Below are 14,438 nucleotides of genomic sequence, written 5' to 3' on the forward strand. Positions count from 1 at the left end.
CAAGACATCCATTGTGACGAGGAGTGCTCCTGGCTCAACTGCTCCATGTGCGTTGAGTTTCTGTAGGAAGTCCGTAGTGTCGCGACAAAAGCTGGGGGTTCTTTGTACAATGGGTTTAAGGATGCCCTCGACATAGCCGGAGAGGTTCTCGCACAGGGTCCCATTGCCCGATACGATGGGACGGCCGGGTGTGTTTGCCTTGTATATCTTCGGGAGGACTTGCAGAATCTCACTGGCTGTCCTGCCTGGAGACAATACACATCTCTTTAACCTGTGCTTAATGCTCCCTCCACTCACATTGTCTGTATCTTTAAGACCTGGTTGGCTGTAGAGATTCGCATTCTAATCAGTATTCGTTAACTTGATTTTGTGTCTCTGTGCCCTGTTTGAGAGCAGATTTCCACTCCATCTGATGAAGGAGCAGCGCTCCGAAAGCTAATGGTACCTGTTGGACTTTAACCTGGTGTTGTTAAAACTCTCACTGTGTTTACCCCAGTCCAACGCCGGCATCTCCACTTCTTTGACCGAGCCAGTTCTGTATCCATCTTGCCAGCTCACCTCTGATCCTATGCGACTTCACCTTCTGCACCAGTCTGCCATGAGGGACCTTGTCAAAGGCCTGACTGAAGTCCATGTAGACAACATCCACCGCCCTACTCTCATTAGTCATCTTCATCACTTCCTTGAAAAACTCGATCAAGTTAGTGAGATACGACCTCCCCTTCACAAAACCATGTTGCCTCTCGCTAATACGTCCACTTATTTCCAAGTGGGAGTAAGTCCTGTCTCGAAGAATCCTCTCCAATAATTTCCCTACCGCTGACGTAAGGCTCATTGGCCTGTAATAACCCAGATTATTCTTGCTACCCTTCTTAAAGAAAGGAACAACATTGGCTATTCTCCAATCCTCTGGGACCTCCTCTGTAGCCAGTGAGGATACAAAGATTTTTCTCAAGGCCCCAACAATTTCCTCCCTTGCCTCTCTCATATTCTGGGATATATCCCATCAGGCCCTGGGGATTTGTCTACCTTAATGTTTCTCAAGAACCCCAATACCATCTCCTTTTTGATCTCAACATGACTCAAACTATCTGCACACCCTTTCCCAGATTCATCATCCACCAAGTCCTTCTCTTTGGTGAATACTAACGCAAAGTACTCATTTAATATCTCGCCCATTTCCTATGGCTCCACACATAGATTCCCTCCCCTGTCCCTTAGTGGGCCAGTCCTCTCCCTAGCTACCCTCTTGCTCTTCATATATGTATAAAAAGCCTTGGGATTTTCCTTAATCCTGCTGACCAATGATTTTTCGTGACCCCTTTTAGCCCTCCTTGCTTAAGTTTCTTTCTACTTTCCTTGCATTCCACACTTGCTTCGTGTGTTCCCACCTCCTAGCCTTGACAAATGCTTCCTATTTCTCCTTGACTAGGCTCACAATATCTCATTATCCAAGGTTCCCAAAACTTGCCATACTTATCCTTCATCCTTACAGGAATGTGCTGGTCCCAAATCCCTATCAACTTGCATTTGAAAGCCTCCCATATGCCAGATGTTGATTTGCCCTCAAACATCTGCCCCCAATCTACATTCTTCGGTCCCTGCCTAAAATTGTTGTAATTAGCCTTCCCCCAATTTTGCAACTTAACTTGAGGACCACACTTATCTTTATCCATCAGTACCTTAAAGCTTACTGAATTGTGGTCACTGTTCCCGAACTGCTCCCCTACTGAAACGTCGATCACTTGGCCGGGCTCACTCCCCAATACTAGGGCCAGTATGGCCCCTTCCCTAGTTGGACTATCTACATACTGTTTCAAGAAGCTCTCCTGGATGGTCCTTACAAACTTTGCCCCATCCCTGCCCGTAGCACTGAGCTAGTCCCAGGCAATATATGGGAAGTTAAAATCTCCCACCACAACAACCCTGTTACTTTTACACCTTGCCAAAATCTGCCAACATATCTGTTCCTCTATCTCCTGTTGCTTGTTGGGCGGCCTATAGTAAATCCCCAACATTGTGACTACACCCTTCCTATTCCTGAGCTCTACCCGTATTGCCTCGCTGTTTGAGTCCTCAGAGGTGTCCTCCCGCAGTACAGCTGTGATATTCTCCTTAACCAGTAGTGCAACTCCCCCACCCCTTTTACATCCCCTCTATCCTACCTGAAACATCTGTATCCTGGAATGTTAAGCTGACAACCCTGTCGTTCCCTTAACCAAGTCTCTGTAATCGCAACAACATCATAGTTCCAAGCTCTAAGTTCATTTTTCTTACCTGTTACACTTCTCGCATTGAAAAAAATGCACTTCAGTCCACCAGACCGTCTTTGATTAGCAACCACACCCTCCCTGCTCTTTCTGAATCTTACTGGCCCTACTCTCTGGTTCCCCCTTCAGTTTATTATCTTGCTTTGGTTCCCACCCCACTGCCAAACTAGTTTAAATCCTTCCGTGTGACACTTGCAAACCTCCTGGCCAGAATATTTATTCCTTTCCAGTTTAGGTGCAACCATCCTCCTTGTACAGATCCCACCTGCCCCGGAAGAGACCCCAATGGTCCAGATACCTGAAACCCTCCCTCCTGCACCAGCTGTTTAGCCACATGTTGAGCTGCACTATCTTCCTATTCCTAACCTCATTGGCACATGGCACAGGGAGTAATCCTGAGATTACAACCCTAGAGGTCCTGCTTTTTAACTTTCTACCTAACTCCCTAAACTGCTGCTGCAGGACCTCATCACTCTTCCTACCTATGTCATTAGTACCAATATGTACCACGATCACTGGCTGTTCATCCTCTCCATTTAGAATGCTTTCTGCCTGCTCAGAGACATCCTGGACTCTGGCACCAGGGAGGCAACTTACCATCCTAGAGTCTCTTTCACGTCCACAGAAGTGCCTGTCTGCATCCCTAACTATAGAGTCCCTAAAAACTAGTGCTCTGGTGCTCTTTATCCCTCCCTGCTTAACAACAGAACCAGCCGTAGTGCCACTGCTTTGGCTGCTGCTGCTGTTATCCCCTGATAGGCCATCCCCCCAATAGTATCCAAAATGGTATACTTGTTGGAGAGGGGGATGACCACAGGGGATTCCTGCACTGACTGCCTGCCCCTTCTAGCGGTCACCCATCTATTTGCCTGCATCTTGGGTGTGACCACATCTCTAAAGCTCCTGTCTATGACGCTTTCCGCCACCTTCGTGCTTCTAAGTGCATCCAACTGCTGCTCCAACCCATTCATGCGGTCTGTAAGGAGCTGCAATTGGGTGCACTTCCTGCTGATGTAGTCGTCCAAGATGTTGGAAGCATCACGGATCTTCCACGGCACACAAGTGCAGTACGTAACCCCACTGACTGACATTTCTAGCACCAATTAAATCATTTATGAAAATTTATAAACTCTTACTTTCTCACAGTGGCCTTTTTTTTAGTTAGAGGAGGAGAGTGGGAGGGAAACACCAATGTAGTGTTTCGGGCTTACCGCTCCTTGACACCAGATGTTCCGCTAGCCATTTCTTAATGGATGTTGCTGGGCCGACCTCTCCCAGAATGCACCAGTGAAGTCCCTCAGTCATCTCTACCAGATGCTGCAACTCCTGTTTATCATCTAGCTCTTTATTGTTTACTAACCAAAATAAACTCCAAATATATGAATGTATTCAAATCCCTGTTCATGACAAGGCATTAAAAATTTTAAGGTGTAAAAGAAAGTACCATCACATGCACAAGATATTAGAAATATCTATTTCTTGGTTTATGTGCTTTGAGTTTTAGGGATATGACATTTAGGTTTTAAGTTAAATGGTTAAATGTAGGTAAATGGATGCATCTGGCTATGAAACTGATAAGCAACCTTGAAGTCAATGCAATTCAGACCATCTTGCAGTTTATTACAGCTAAAAGGTTGGGGCCATGTTGACTCAAGGGATTAAAAGCTGCATGGACAAAATCAAAAAACAGCAGGTCTGTGTTCTTTAGCTGAAGAATGGAAGACATGACATTGTAATGCTTATAGTAAGGTTGGTCCAGAGAGATATTTTTGTTTTGAGAGTTGAAACGAAATTAGTTTACAAGCATTTGGTAAACCCTGAAGGGCTGTAAAATCCTTTGTTTCTTCAGATCAAAAAAACTAATTTTAAATTAGATACATTAAACCCAATGGTCTGATTGAGGATATCCCAGACCATGTTGCGTCGTCATGGAGATGTGTGTAACTTTTCTGTGGTTTCAATTTATCTGGGTGTTAGCTGAGGGAGGTTTTTTAGTTGCAGATCATTGAGAGAAGATAGCTAAAGGAAATGATAGTTAAACATGCACTGTAAGCAGAAAAAAAGTTAATTATTCACTACATGGAATACAGTTGAGGCTTAATCGCAGTTTGAATTTCACGAAAGAAATGAAATTGTAAGTTTTTTTCTAGCTTTCAGTAGAAAATATGTACATGGTCCTTACAGAGTCTCTCAGCAAAAGAAAAGCAATGGGCAGATCTGGAATCAGCATCTATCTCCCGGTGACTATAAAAATCAATCTGGGAGATTTTAATAGGATATGAGGAGTTTCAATGGATGTAGAGTGAATGTTTGGGTGGGGTTGACAGCTGAAACTTCTATCTCTGGGTATGGTGGTGGGTCTGCTGATGGCAGCCAGATGTTCACAGAACACTAGTTCTACTTCCAGTAAAGGTGGCAGACCCCAGAGCTGGGTTGCAGCTGCTGCTCTCTCTTTCTGGAGCCTCAGCATTATTTTGGGGGTCTCACTGGCAACAGCACTTCTGAGATGGGGGATTGCCGGTGGGGAGCACTGTGCTAGGAGCTAGTTGGTGCCAAAAGGCCACCCGCTCCAGCACACAGTGCAAGGCAGAAATGGAACTCCGTCTGAAATAGTGGAGGACCTGGGGGAGTGGGGTAACCCCAAACTTCACTGATGTCAACCTGACTGAGAGAGGCTGGGCCCTCATTTGAATTTGGAGTTACGAAATTTGACCACTGCTTGGGGATATTGGGGAGAGATGACCATTCAATACCGGAACACATTGGAAAGCTTTGGGAAGGCAGGATGCCATGATATTTGACATGTTTCGACAGCCAATGGTAACAATGTGGACGAGGGGCAGTTGAAGGTAAGGGGTCATATGGTGACATCTCCCAGAATATGTGCAGCCAGAGTTGGCAACCACAAAGGGACTGAGACATGCACAATCGAGAAGTAATAAATGGAACTCGTACCTCTTATAGAATAGTTAATATTGAAGAGAATTGAAGTCGTTTCCGGCATAATTATGGATGGTCCCAAAGTATAAAAGAATTCTTGGGGAAGTAAGAAGTAAAACTGAGTGCCTGACATATATAGTTGTAAAGCATATACAGTAAGAACTTTATTATCGGGAAGGGGTGGCTGCTGGTTAATCAACAATGCTGGTTAATGAGACATTACATTACTCACGATATGTGACAAGTTGCCACTTTGAGGTATTGCAGAGAAGCAGCTGGCAGTCAAACAGAGCAGAGCATCACAGTACAACTGCCACAACTCAAGACCGACTGATACCACAAAAGGTTCCATGACCTTCAGTCTGGTTTTCAAAACAAATCGAGCCTGTATTGCCCTGTGCCCAACATCCTTGTTCAGGCACAATAACCAAAATGGGCTCAACAGTTTAATAATTTCTATGTATAGCCCAAGAACAACTCCTGCAGATTTACAATCTACTGTTATTTTTATCATTAGCTGAACACTTAAGTGACCGGCACGGTAGCACAGTGATTAGCACTGCTGCTTCACAGCTCCAGGGTCCAGGGTTCAATTCCCGGCTCGGGTCACTGTCTGTGTGGAGTTTGCACATTCTCCTCGTGTCTGCGTGGGTTTCCTCCGGGTGCTCCGGTTTCCTCCCACAGTCCAAAGATGTGCGGGTTAGGTTGATTGGCCAGGTTTAAAATTGCCCCTTAGTGTCTTGAGATGCGTAGGTTAGAGGGATGTGGGGGTAGGGCCTGGGTGGGATTGTGGTCGGTGCAGACTCGATGGGCCGAATGGCCTCCTTCTGCACTGTTAGGGTTTCTATGATTTCTATGACCGGCTTTAAAACAAAATCAGGCTGTCAGAAATTTGGGTGCTGAATAATACGATGTTTGCTGTAGTTAAGTTAATGGTGCTTATTTTGTTTAAGTCTTGTATATATGTTATGTGTGGTTGTTTAAGGTATGAAATCTTGTGGTGTAGTTCTATTAGTTAATTGATTTGTATTTCTCTTTAAATGTTTATTGTCCCTAACCGGACCATAGCAAAGGTGAAGTGCACAGAAATTAGATAACGTTTGGACATTTTGTGCATCCTGCTTCATTTTCACAGGCTGACATTAGAACAGAAGGAGCTTTGTCGCTGTAGATTGAAACTGTTAACCTACTTGAATCGCCTAGCAACATATGAGGTATGAAAATCAATTAACTTTCTTCACATAGAGTATGAAGTTTATCCTCATAATGTAGATCTTTTTTAAAAAATATTTTTATAAATGTACCTGGTTTAGACAAGGGGATTGCAACAAACCTTATGGATTCAAAGTTCATTGTGCCTCATTATTGTGGTGGGTTGACTTGATTGCCTGGGAGATATTAATATTCAAAATTCTAGTAAGTGATAAATTAATCTAAAATTGCACACAACTTTAATGTTGTAGTGCCTCGAACCTACTACATTGGTACAATTGCGTTTATTTCTATTTGTAGGAAATTCTTGGAGGGCCTCATGCTGCTGAACGAAGATATGATTCAGAATTCTTCAAAAAATTTAGAAGTCAGAACATTGTATTATCAGCAAGAACATATGCAAGGGTAAGATGCACTTCCAAAAACACAACCATCAGTCATCACTTAACATTTATCATGTTCAAGGAAATAAATTTACTCTTGTTTGTATCCATGGTAGAAGTCAACAACATTTTCATATTTGTGTGGTGCTTGCAGCAGGGACCAAGGACATTGGCTTTGATCTTCCCATATTTAGCTGGGGGAAATTTTAGCTCGTGCAGTACTGGATGTTGGATAAAGAGTCTGACAATTTAGAGACTGAGGAGTCCAGAGGGGTAATGTTGAGGTAGAACTTGGTTTTGTCAGCATACATGTGGGGACTGATGCTGTGTCAGTGAGGGGTAGCACATATAGATGAGAATTAGGAAGGGCCTAAAAATAAATAGATCCTTGGGGGGGCAGCAGAGGTAAAGAGTTTGTTTGTCTGAATTTAACTTTAGGAATTCCTTAAACTGATCAGCAAAAGCTGGTAATGCAACCAGGTACAGCAGCACAGTAGTGGTTATGTTGCTGGCCGCATAATCTGGAGGCCTAGACCAGAAATCCAAAGAATATGTGCAGGTCCAAATCCCACTGCGGTAGCATAAGAATTTAAACTCTGTTTAAACCAATCTGGAAATAATAATCTAGTATCAGTATATGTGGCCATGAAGCTGTCAGATTGACATGAAAAAATGAGCTGATTGTTTAATGTCCTTTCAAGAATAAAATCTGCTTTCCTTACCTGGTCTGGCTGATCTGTGATTCCAATCCCATACCGACATGGTTGATTCATCATTGCTCTCATAAATAGTCTAGCAAACAACTCAAAGCATCAAACTGGGAGAAAGAATAATAAAAATGAAACAAGCTGGACTACAATTCTGCATTAGATCCCCAGGGAAAAAGTCACAGTAGACTCTGTAGACTCCTCCTCACTCTCACTTGGAGACTGGTGCCAAATCTTTGAGGGTTAGACTATGAACTAGCAGAATAATATCCTGATATAGCGAGAGTCACAGAATCATACCTTTCAGTCAGCACCCAAACTGCTGTGGAACATGGTGGCTGAACATAAGATGTGCATTTTGTGAGTTGCCCAGTTGATTGCTGTAAATTGGAAAAAATATGGTGAACATATGGTAACAAATATATCAATATCCTTTCTCACGGGTAGCATAGACCCAATCGAGAGAGAGGAACAGTGCTACATGGATTGTAATGAGAGAACTCCAGAGGTTGTAGTGCTTCTGTTTAAAGCACAAGGCAATCCTGCTCTTGTTCATCATTATCATTATTTTTATCATTTCTGTTACGGAGTAAAATGAGTGGATTTTTTTTGTCTGTTGTTTGCATCTTTCAGTAACCAGTTGATGTGGTTCTTGAGGTTATGTTCTGAAATACCTGAAAAGTCAATGTGGGAGAATTTCATTAAGTTTCATTAAAAGTTCTGGAAAATAGACTTGAGGTATAGATTAGACAGAATAAGAGGGTGATTGTCTTTCTTCAGAGGATGAGTTTTTGTTCTTCAATTGTATCACATCCTAGACTTCTGCTCAAATAACAATGGCTATGACATTGAACTTGATGACTGCTTGTAATTATCTATCAGTGTTGATGGTACAGGATAATGAGCAAGTAACCTGATTTGAAACGTGTCTACTGTGGAGGCTATATTTAAATTCATTAGCAGCCGGAACTAGATATGTTCAGTGTGCTGTGGCATATGGAGCAATAGATTAGTGTTAGTGAATTAAAAAGGAAAGTCGGATGTTCAAACTGGCTTAGGAACATGAATTAAGAGCACGAATAGGCCACTTGGCTCCTCAGGCCTGCTCTGCCATTTAATAAGACCATGGCTCACTGAGTGCAAATTAGCTACTGTTCCATACCACAGAATCCCCACAGTGCAGAAGGAGGCCATTCAGCTCATCAAGTCTACACTGACTCTCCGAAAAATCGTCTTACCCAGGCCTAGCCCTCAATTCCCTTAACCCCATGCATTTACCATGGCTGATCCACCTAACTGTCGGAGGAAACCGGAGCACACAGACAGGGGAGGACATGAATACACCACACAGACAATCACCCAAGGCCAGAATCAAATCCGGGTCCCTTGTACTGTGAAGCAGAATTGCTAACCACTGTGCCATGGTGCCGCCCTGCGTTTCTGATGTCCTCTGCTTCAAAATTGTTTCATTGGCTGTCTGGAGCTTTGAAAGATGCTCTATAAATGTAATTTTTTTTCAAATTCAGGTGCATAATTTTTAGACAAAGCATATTGGAAAATGGATGTTTATTGCATGGGGGTAATTGTTTTACTAACAAATTGTCACATATTTGGTTAACCAAGGTAAGAGTGCTTTGGTATTAATTGAACTGTGTTGGCAACTAAGGCTTTTATTTTTCTTTCATACAGGAGAGCAACATTCAAGCTTTGGAGATTCTATTTACCTACCATGGGTCAGATCTACTGCCTCACCGTTTGGCCATTCTTTCAAACTACCCTGAAACAACAACTCCTCATGAGTACTGCTTTCTTCTGCCAGAAGCTAGGTAAGTTTATCTAAAATTTATAGAGATGGCACAGCTTTATTCCTTTATATGAAATATTTGTCATCAAAATACTCATTATTTTATTCCATATTATAAGTTGCATTGAAATGGGCCTCGGTGGTTATGATGTGCCAGTGGCATTGGTGATTTATTCTGACTATTTATTCACATCTGTTAAAGATTCTAAACTTAAGAGGTTGGAGTGAGTGACAAAATACTTCAGAACTGAGCAAAGTGCTATGATGCAGATCTTGTATTATTTTAAAAGACATTAGTGATGCTTACAAAATGAAAAAAGCATTGCTAAAGCGCAACACCAATTAAAGTTGTGGAATTATCGTACTTGGGAGCTCTTAACAAATTATCTCTATTTCTGGAACAAACTGTTTGTGAAATCTGGCCACAGTAAAAATGTTATCTGCTGTGTGTATACATTTTCATTGTAAATTCTTGAAAACAAATAACTTGCATCAGCAAACATGATTAGTGTGAAGATGATTGTGTTTCAGAAAGCCATCCTCTGCATAAACCTCCTGCGCTTGAACAATAATGTTGACGGATGCAATAATTTGTGATGCAAACTATTCAAATGGTCTTGTCTAAGTCAAAAACATTCAGCTCACTTTTGAGAAATAATAATTTCGGGGGCACGGTAGCACAGTGGTTAGCACTGCTGCTTCGCAGCTCCAGGGACCTGGGTTCCATTCCCGGCTTGGCTCACTGTCTGTGTGGAGTTTGCACATTCTCCTCGTGTCTGCGTGGGTTTCCTCCGGGTGCTCCGATTTCCTCCCACAGTCCAAAGATGTGCGGGTTAGGTTGATTGGCCATGCTAAAATTGCCCCTTAGTATCCTGAGATGTGTAGGTTAGAGGGATTAGCGGGTAAATGTGTAGGGATATGGGAGTAGGGCCTGGGTGGAATTCTGGTTGGTGCAGACTCGATGGACCGAATGGCCTGTTTCTGCACTGTAGGGTTTCTATGATTTCTATGATAATGCTACGATCCTGTTAAAGATCCTTATTGTTTAAAGAGAAATCCGAACACCCTGTGATCAACTTAAAACTACATCAAAAGATTTCCCATTTTATGCAAAACAAATTTTATTGTGTATAAAAAGAATTAAGCAAAGCCAGCGCAATTAGCTTAACATTATGATTTATAACTACTTGTGCTATGGATATAACATCAGTTATATTTTTAATCCCTCCCCCTACACATTCCCAAGAGTTTTGTTTTACGATGTTGGGAACAAATCCAAAAGTATGCCACAACCCACCAATTTCACTTCAATTTTTCTCCATGTTCCAGCCTTCTCCAAGGTACAAGATTTATGGGAATGTTTCCTTTAGTTTTTGGTGAAGTGACCCTCCAACTTTAACACTTCATTTCTTCTGCCTTCCAAACTGACTGCTTTCTGCCACAAAGTTCTTGAGGATCACAGTAGATTTTTTCCTCTAGCACCAAACTAGACAAATATCCCAGCTTCTTTCACTGCCCCTACCTTCCAAATTCCAAACCAAGCTGGAGCCCCCAGCACCATTCTGTGCCATGAACGATAAAGTTAGTATTTTCTTTGCTTACAAGCAGGTCTGACTAATATTTATCTCCTTTGGCTCTCCCATCTCAGTGAGCTGATGTGTACCCCAAATGAAAACTGCCTAATTTCTGTGAGAAAACACCCAGATAATTTAAACAAAATAACCTTATAACCCGCAGTCGTATGCTTTGGATGTTATCAAACATAAATGTAGACTAATTATTTTACCTTCACCACAGCTCTTTTATTTTGTAACCATATGAATGATTTATGTGTCTAGTGTAGTTTTAAAGACCCTCTTCCAGAATTATTGGCCCTGTTAAGGAACTCTGTTGTTTACAACTGGACTTCAACTTATTTTCATCTGGGAACCACATAAATAATTTAAATGTATTATTTGAATAGGTGGTAGACCTTCTGGCTCCATTGTAAGCTTAAAGATGGGTCATCCATTTTTAAAGCCTTCCACAACCTTTAACCTTGTGAGATTATTTTTTAATCTTTATCAGGTTTTTTTTTTAAACTGTAATTACCTCAAAGCTTGTTTGAATATCATTCACTTGAGATGCATATCAATTTCTGAACCAGATGTTTCAATTTATCTGGCATTTAACACTTTAATTCCTAAAACTAAATTTATATTCTAAAACATATGAATTGTCAGCTAGATATTTGACCAATATTATTACAACTGAATACAAAATCAAAAGGTAATTTTTAACACATTTGCAAGTAGCGTTTCAGTTGCATTAGTTTAAATAACGGGGGTTTACATTTCCCAGAAGATTTTCAATATTTTTATTTATTTCTTCAAGGAATGTGGGTGTCGCTGGCCAGATCAACATTTGAAAAGGGAATGGTGGGTTGCCTTCCTGAACTATTGCAGTTCATGTGATGTACATACACTCGCAGTGCTGTTAGGAAGGGAGTTCCAGTATTTTGACCCAGTGACAGTGGAGCATGGTGATATAGTCCGAAGTCAGACTAGTGTGTGGCTTGGGGTGGAGCTTGCAGATAGCGGTGTTACCATGCAACTGATACCCTTGTCCCTCAAAGTGGTAGTGGTCACAGGTTTGAAAGATGCTGTTGAAGAAGCCTTGGTGAGTTGCTTCAGTGAATCCTGTAGGTGGTGCGCATTGCTTCCACTGTATGTCAGTGATGGAGGGACACTGCACTGAGGAAGTCCTATAGTGATGTCCTGGGACTGAGATGATTGACCTCCTATAACCATAACCATTTTCCTTTGTGCGAGGCGTGATTCCAGCCAGTGGAGAGTTTCACCCTGATTCCCATTGACTTCAGTTTTGCTAGTACTCCTTAATATCACACTTGATGTCAAGGACAATCACTCTCACCTCAACTCTTGTATTCTGCTCTTTTGTCCAAGTTTGGACCAAGGCTGTAATGAGGTCAGGAGCTAAGTAGCCCTGACAGAACCCAAACTGGACATCAGTGAGCAGGTTATTGCTGTGTAAGCACAGTTCGATGGCTCTATCAACCACCCTTTCTCTCATTTTGCTGATAATTCTGTGAAATAACTTCTGATTTGCTAAATGATAAACTCTGAACAAACTTCATAACTAAAGAAGAAGCCGTATGAATTTTTATTCAATTTCTTGAATGGGAGAATTGTTAAAATATGCTGCATTTGCCATGGTAATTAACCATTTCTCCTCCAGATTGGGAAAGTTACTTTAAAATATTTTTTTAAAGTAAAGTTTATTGTCAAGTTTTATTTTAGATGAAAGGGGTTTACTATGTAGTCTCCAAAAGTTAGAAGCAAATCCAATTTATTGGTTTGCCTTGGTAATGAGAAAAACATCTATTCATAGAATCCCTACAGTGCAGGAGGAGGCCATTCGGCCCATCAAGTCTGTATCGATTCTCCGATAGAGCATCCCACCCAAGTCCGTTCCCCTGCTCTATTCCTGTAAGAAGTTTAACAACACCAGGTTAAAGTCCAACAGGTTTATTTGGTAGCAAAAGCCACACAAGCTTTCGGAGCTGCAAGCCCCTTCAGGTGAGTGGGAATTCTGTTCACAAACAGAGCATATAAAGACACAGACTCAATTTACATGAATAATGGTTGGAATGCGAATACTTACAACTAATCAAGTCTTTGTAAGTATTCGCATTCCAACCATTATTCATGTAAATTGAGTCTGTGTCTTTATATGCTCTGTTTGTGAACAGAATTCCCACTCACCTGAAGAAGGGGCTGGCAGCTCCGAAAGCTTGTGTGGCTTTTGCTACCAAATAAACCTGTTGAACTTTAACCTGGTGTTGTTAAACTTCTTACTGTGTTTACCCCAGTCCAACGCCGGCATCTCCACATCATGACTATTCCTGTATGTTTACCCTGCTTATCCCCCTAACCAACACATCTTGGGATAATAAGGGGCAATTTGGCATGGCCAATCCACCTAACCTTCTCATCTTTGGACTGTGGGAGGAAACCGGAGCACCCGGAGGAAACCCACTATTGTGCTGGGCAGTCTTTTATACGTGTCAGTTTTTAAATAGAGCAAGATAAAAGCACCAAAATCCCAGCAGAGACCTTGTCTCTGGTTTTAAAAACAGAATGCTGTGAAGGTTTTTAAAATAGAAATATGTGATGGCTTTCACATAGTGCTAATCTGTAAATTCTGGAGGTCATCTTGTTGACAAGTGAAATGACTCATTGATTTGGGAAATCTGACACATTCTTCATTTTGTATTACCACACAAAGATAAACTGTACTGATTGAAATCAAATTAGCCCAACCATAACTGCAGCTCTGTTTGTTCATAATGTGGAATAAAGTAGTTTAATGATTGGTATAGAGTCTTTCTTCATTACATGTTTGCTTGATTGGCTATCGGGAATTGAAGTATAAAGAAAGATATGAATATCTGGTTCAGGTCATAAGAGGGTACTGTTTTTACATCACATATTGCACTATCATAGCAATATATAGAAACATAGAACATAGGAGCACGAGTAGGTCTTTTGAACCTGCTCTGCCTTTAATTATGATCATGGCTGATCATCCAGCTCAATAGCCTGATCCCATCTCCCCCCCCAACCTCCCATATTTTTTGGTCCCTTTCACCCCAAGTGCTATGTCTAATTTATTCTTGAAAACATACAATGGGCCTGATTTTACCATCAAGTTGGACCGTTTTCGGTTGCGAAAACTTGATAAAGTTGGGCGTGAGGCGAGTATCATAGAATCATAGAAACCCGACAGTGCAGAAAGAGGCCATTTGGCCCATCGAGTCTGCACTGACCACAAACCCACCCAGGCCCTACCCCCATATCCTTACACATTTACCCGCTAATCCCTCTAACCTACGCATCTCAAGACACTGAGGGGCAATTTTAGCATGGCCAATCAACCTAACCCGCACATCTTTAGACTGTGGGAGGAAACCGGAGCACCCGGTGGAAACCCACACAGACACGAGGAGAATGTGCAAACTCCACACAGACAGTGACCCAAGCCGGGAATGGAACCCAGGTCCCTGGAGCTGTGAAGCAGCAGTGCTAACCACTGTGCTACCGTGCCGCGAGTAGCGCGATCC

The 14,438-nt window shown here is 42.0% G+C and overlaps 1 protein-coding gene across 3 annotated transcripts in view; it reads left to right on the plus strand.

Moving 5' to 3' along the window:
* The window catches only part of nbas (NBAS subunit of NRZ tethering complex), a 259,241-nt gene that overhangs the window by 43,607 nt on the left and 201,196 nt on the right, over positions 1–14,438 (plus strand). For all 3 annotated transcript variants that reach the window (XR_013497784.1, XM_078213107.1, XM_078213108.1), the window contains 3 exons: positions 6,346–6,424; positions 6,723–6,827; positions 9,202–9,338. Coding sequence is in view for 2 of the 3 variants with exons in the window: in XM_078213107.1 (XP_078069233.1) it covers positions 6,346–6,424; positions 6,723–6,827; positions 9,202–9,338 (321 nt within the window). In the remaining variant the exon portion in view is untranslated. The remainder of the gene's footprint in view (positions 1–6,345; positions 6,425–6,722; positions 6,828–9,201; positions 9,339–14,438) is intronic.

This window comes from Mustelus asterias, chromosome 5 (assembly GCF_964213995.1).
Source record: "Mustelus asterias chromosome 5, sMusAst1.hap1.1, whole genome shotgun sequence".
Taxonomy (NCBI): domain Eukaryota; kingdom Metazoa; phylum Chordata; class Chondrichthyes; order Carcharhiniformes; family Triakidae; genus Mustelus; species Mustelus asterias.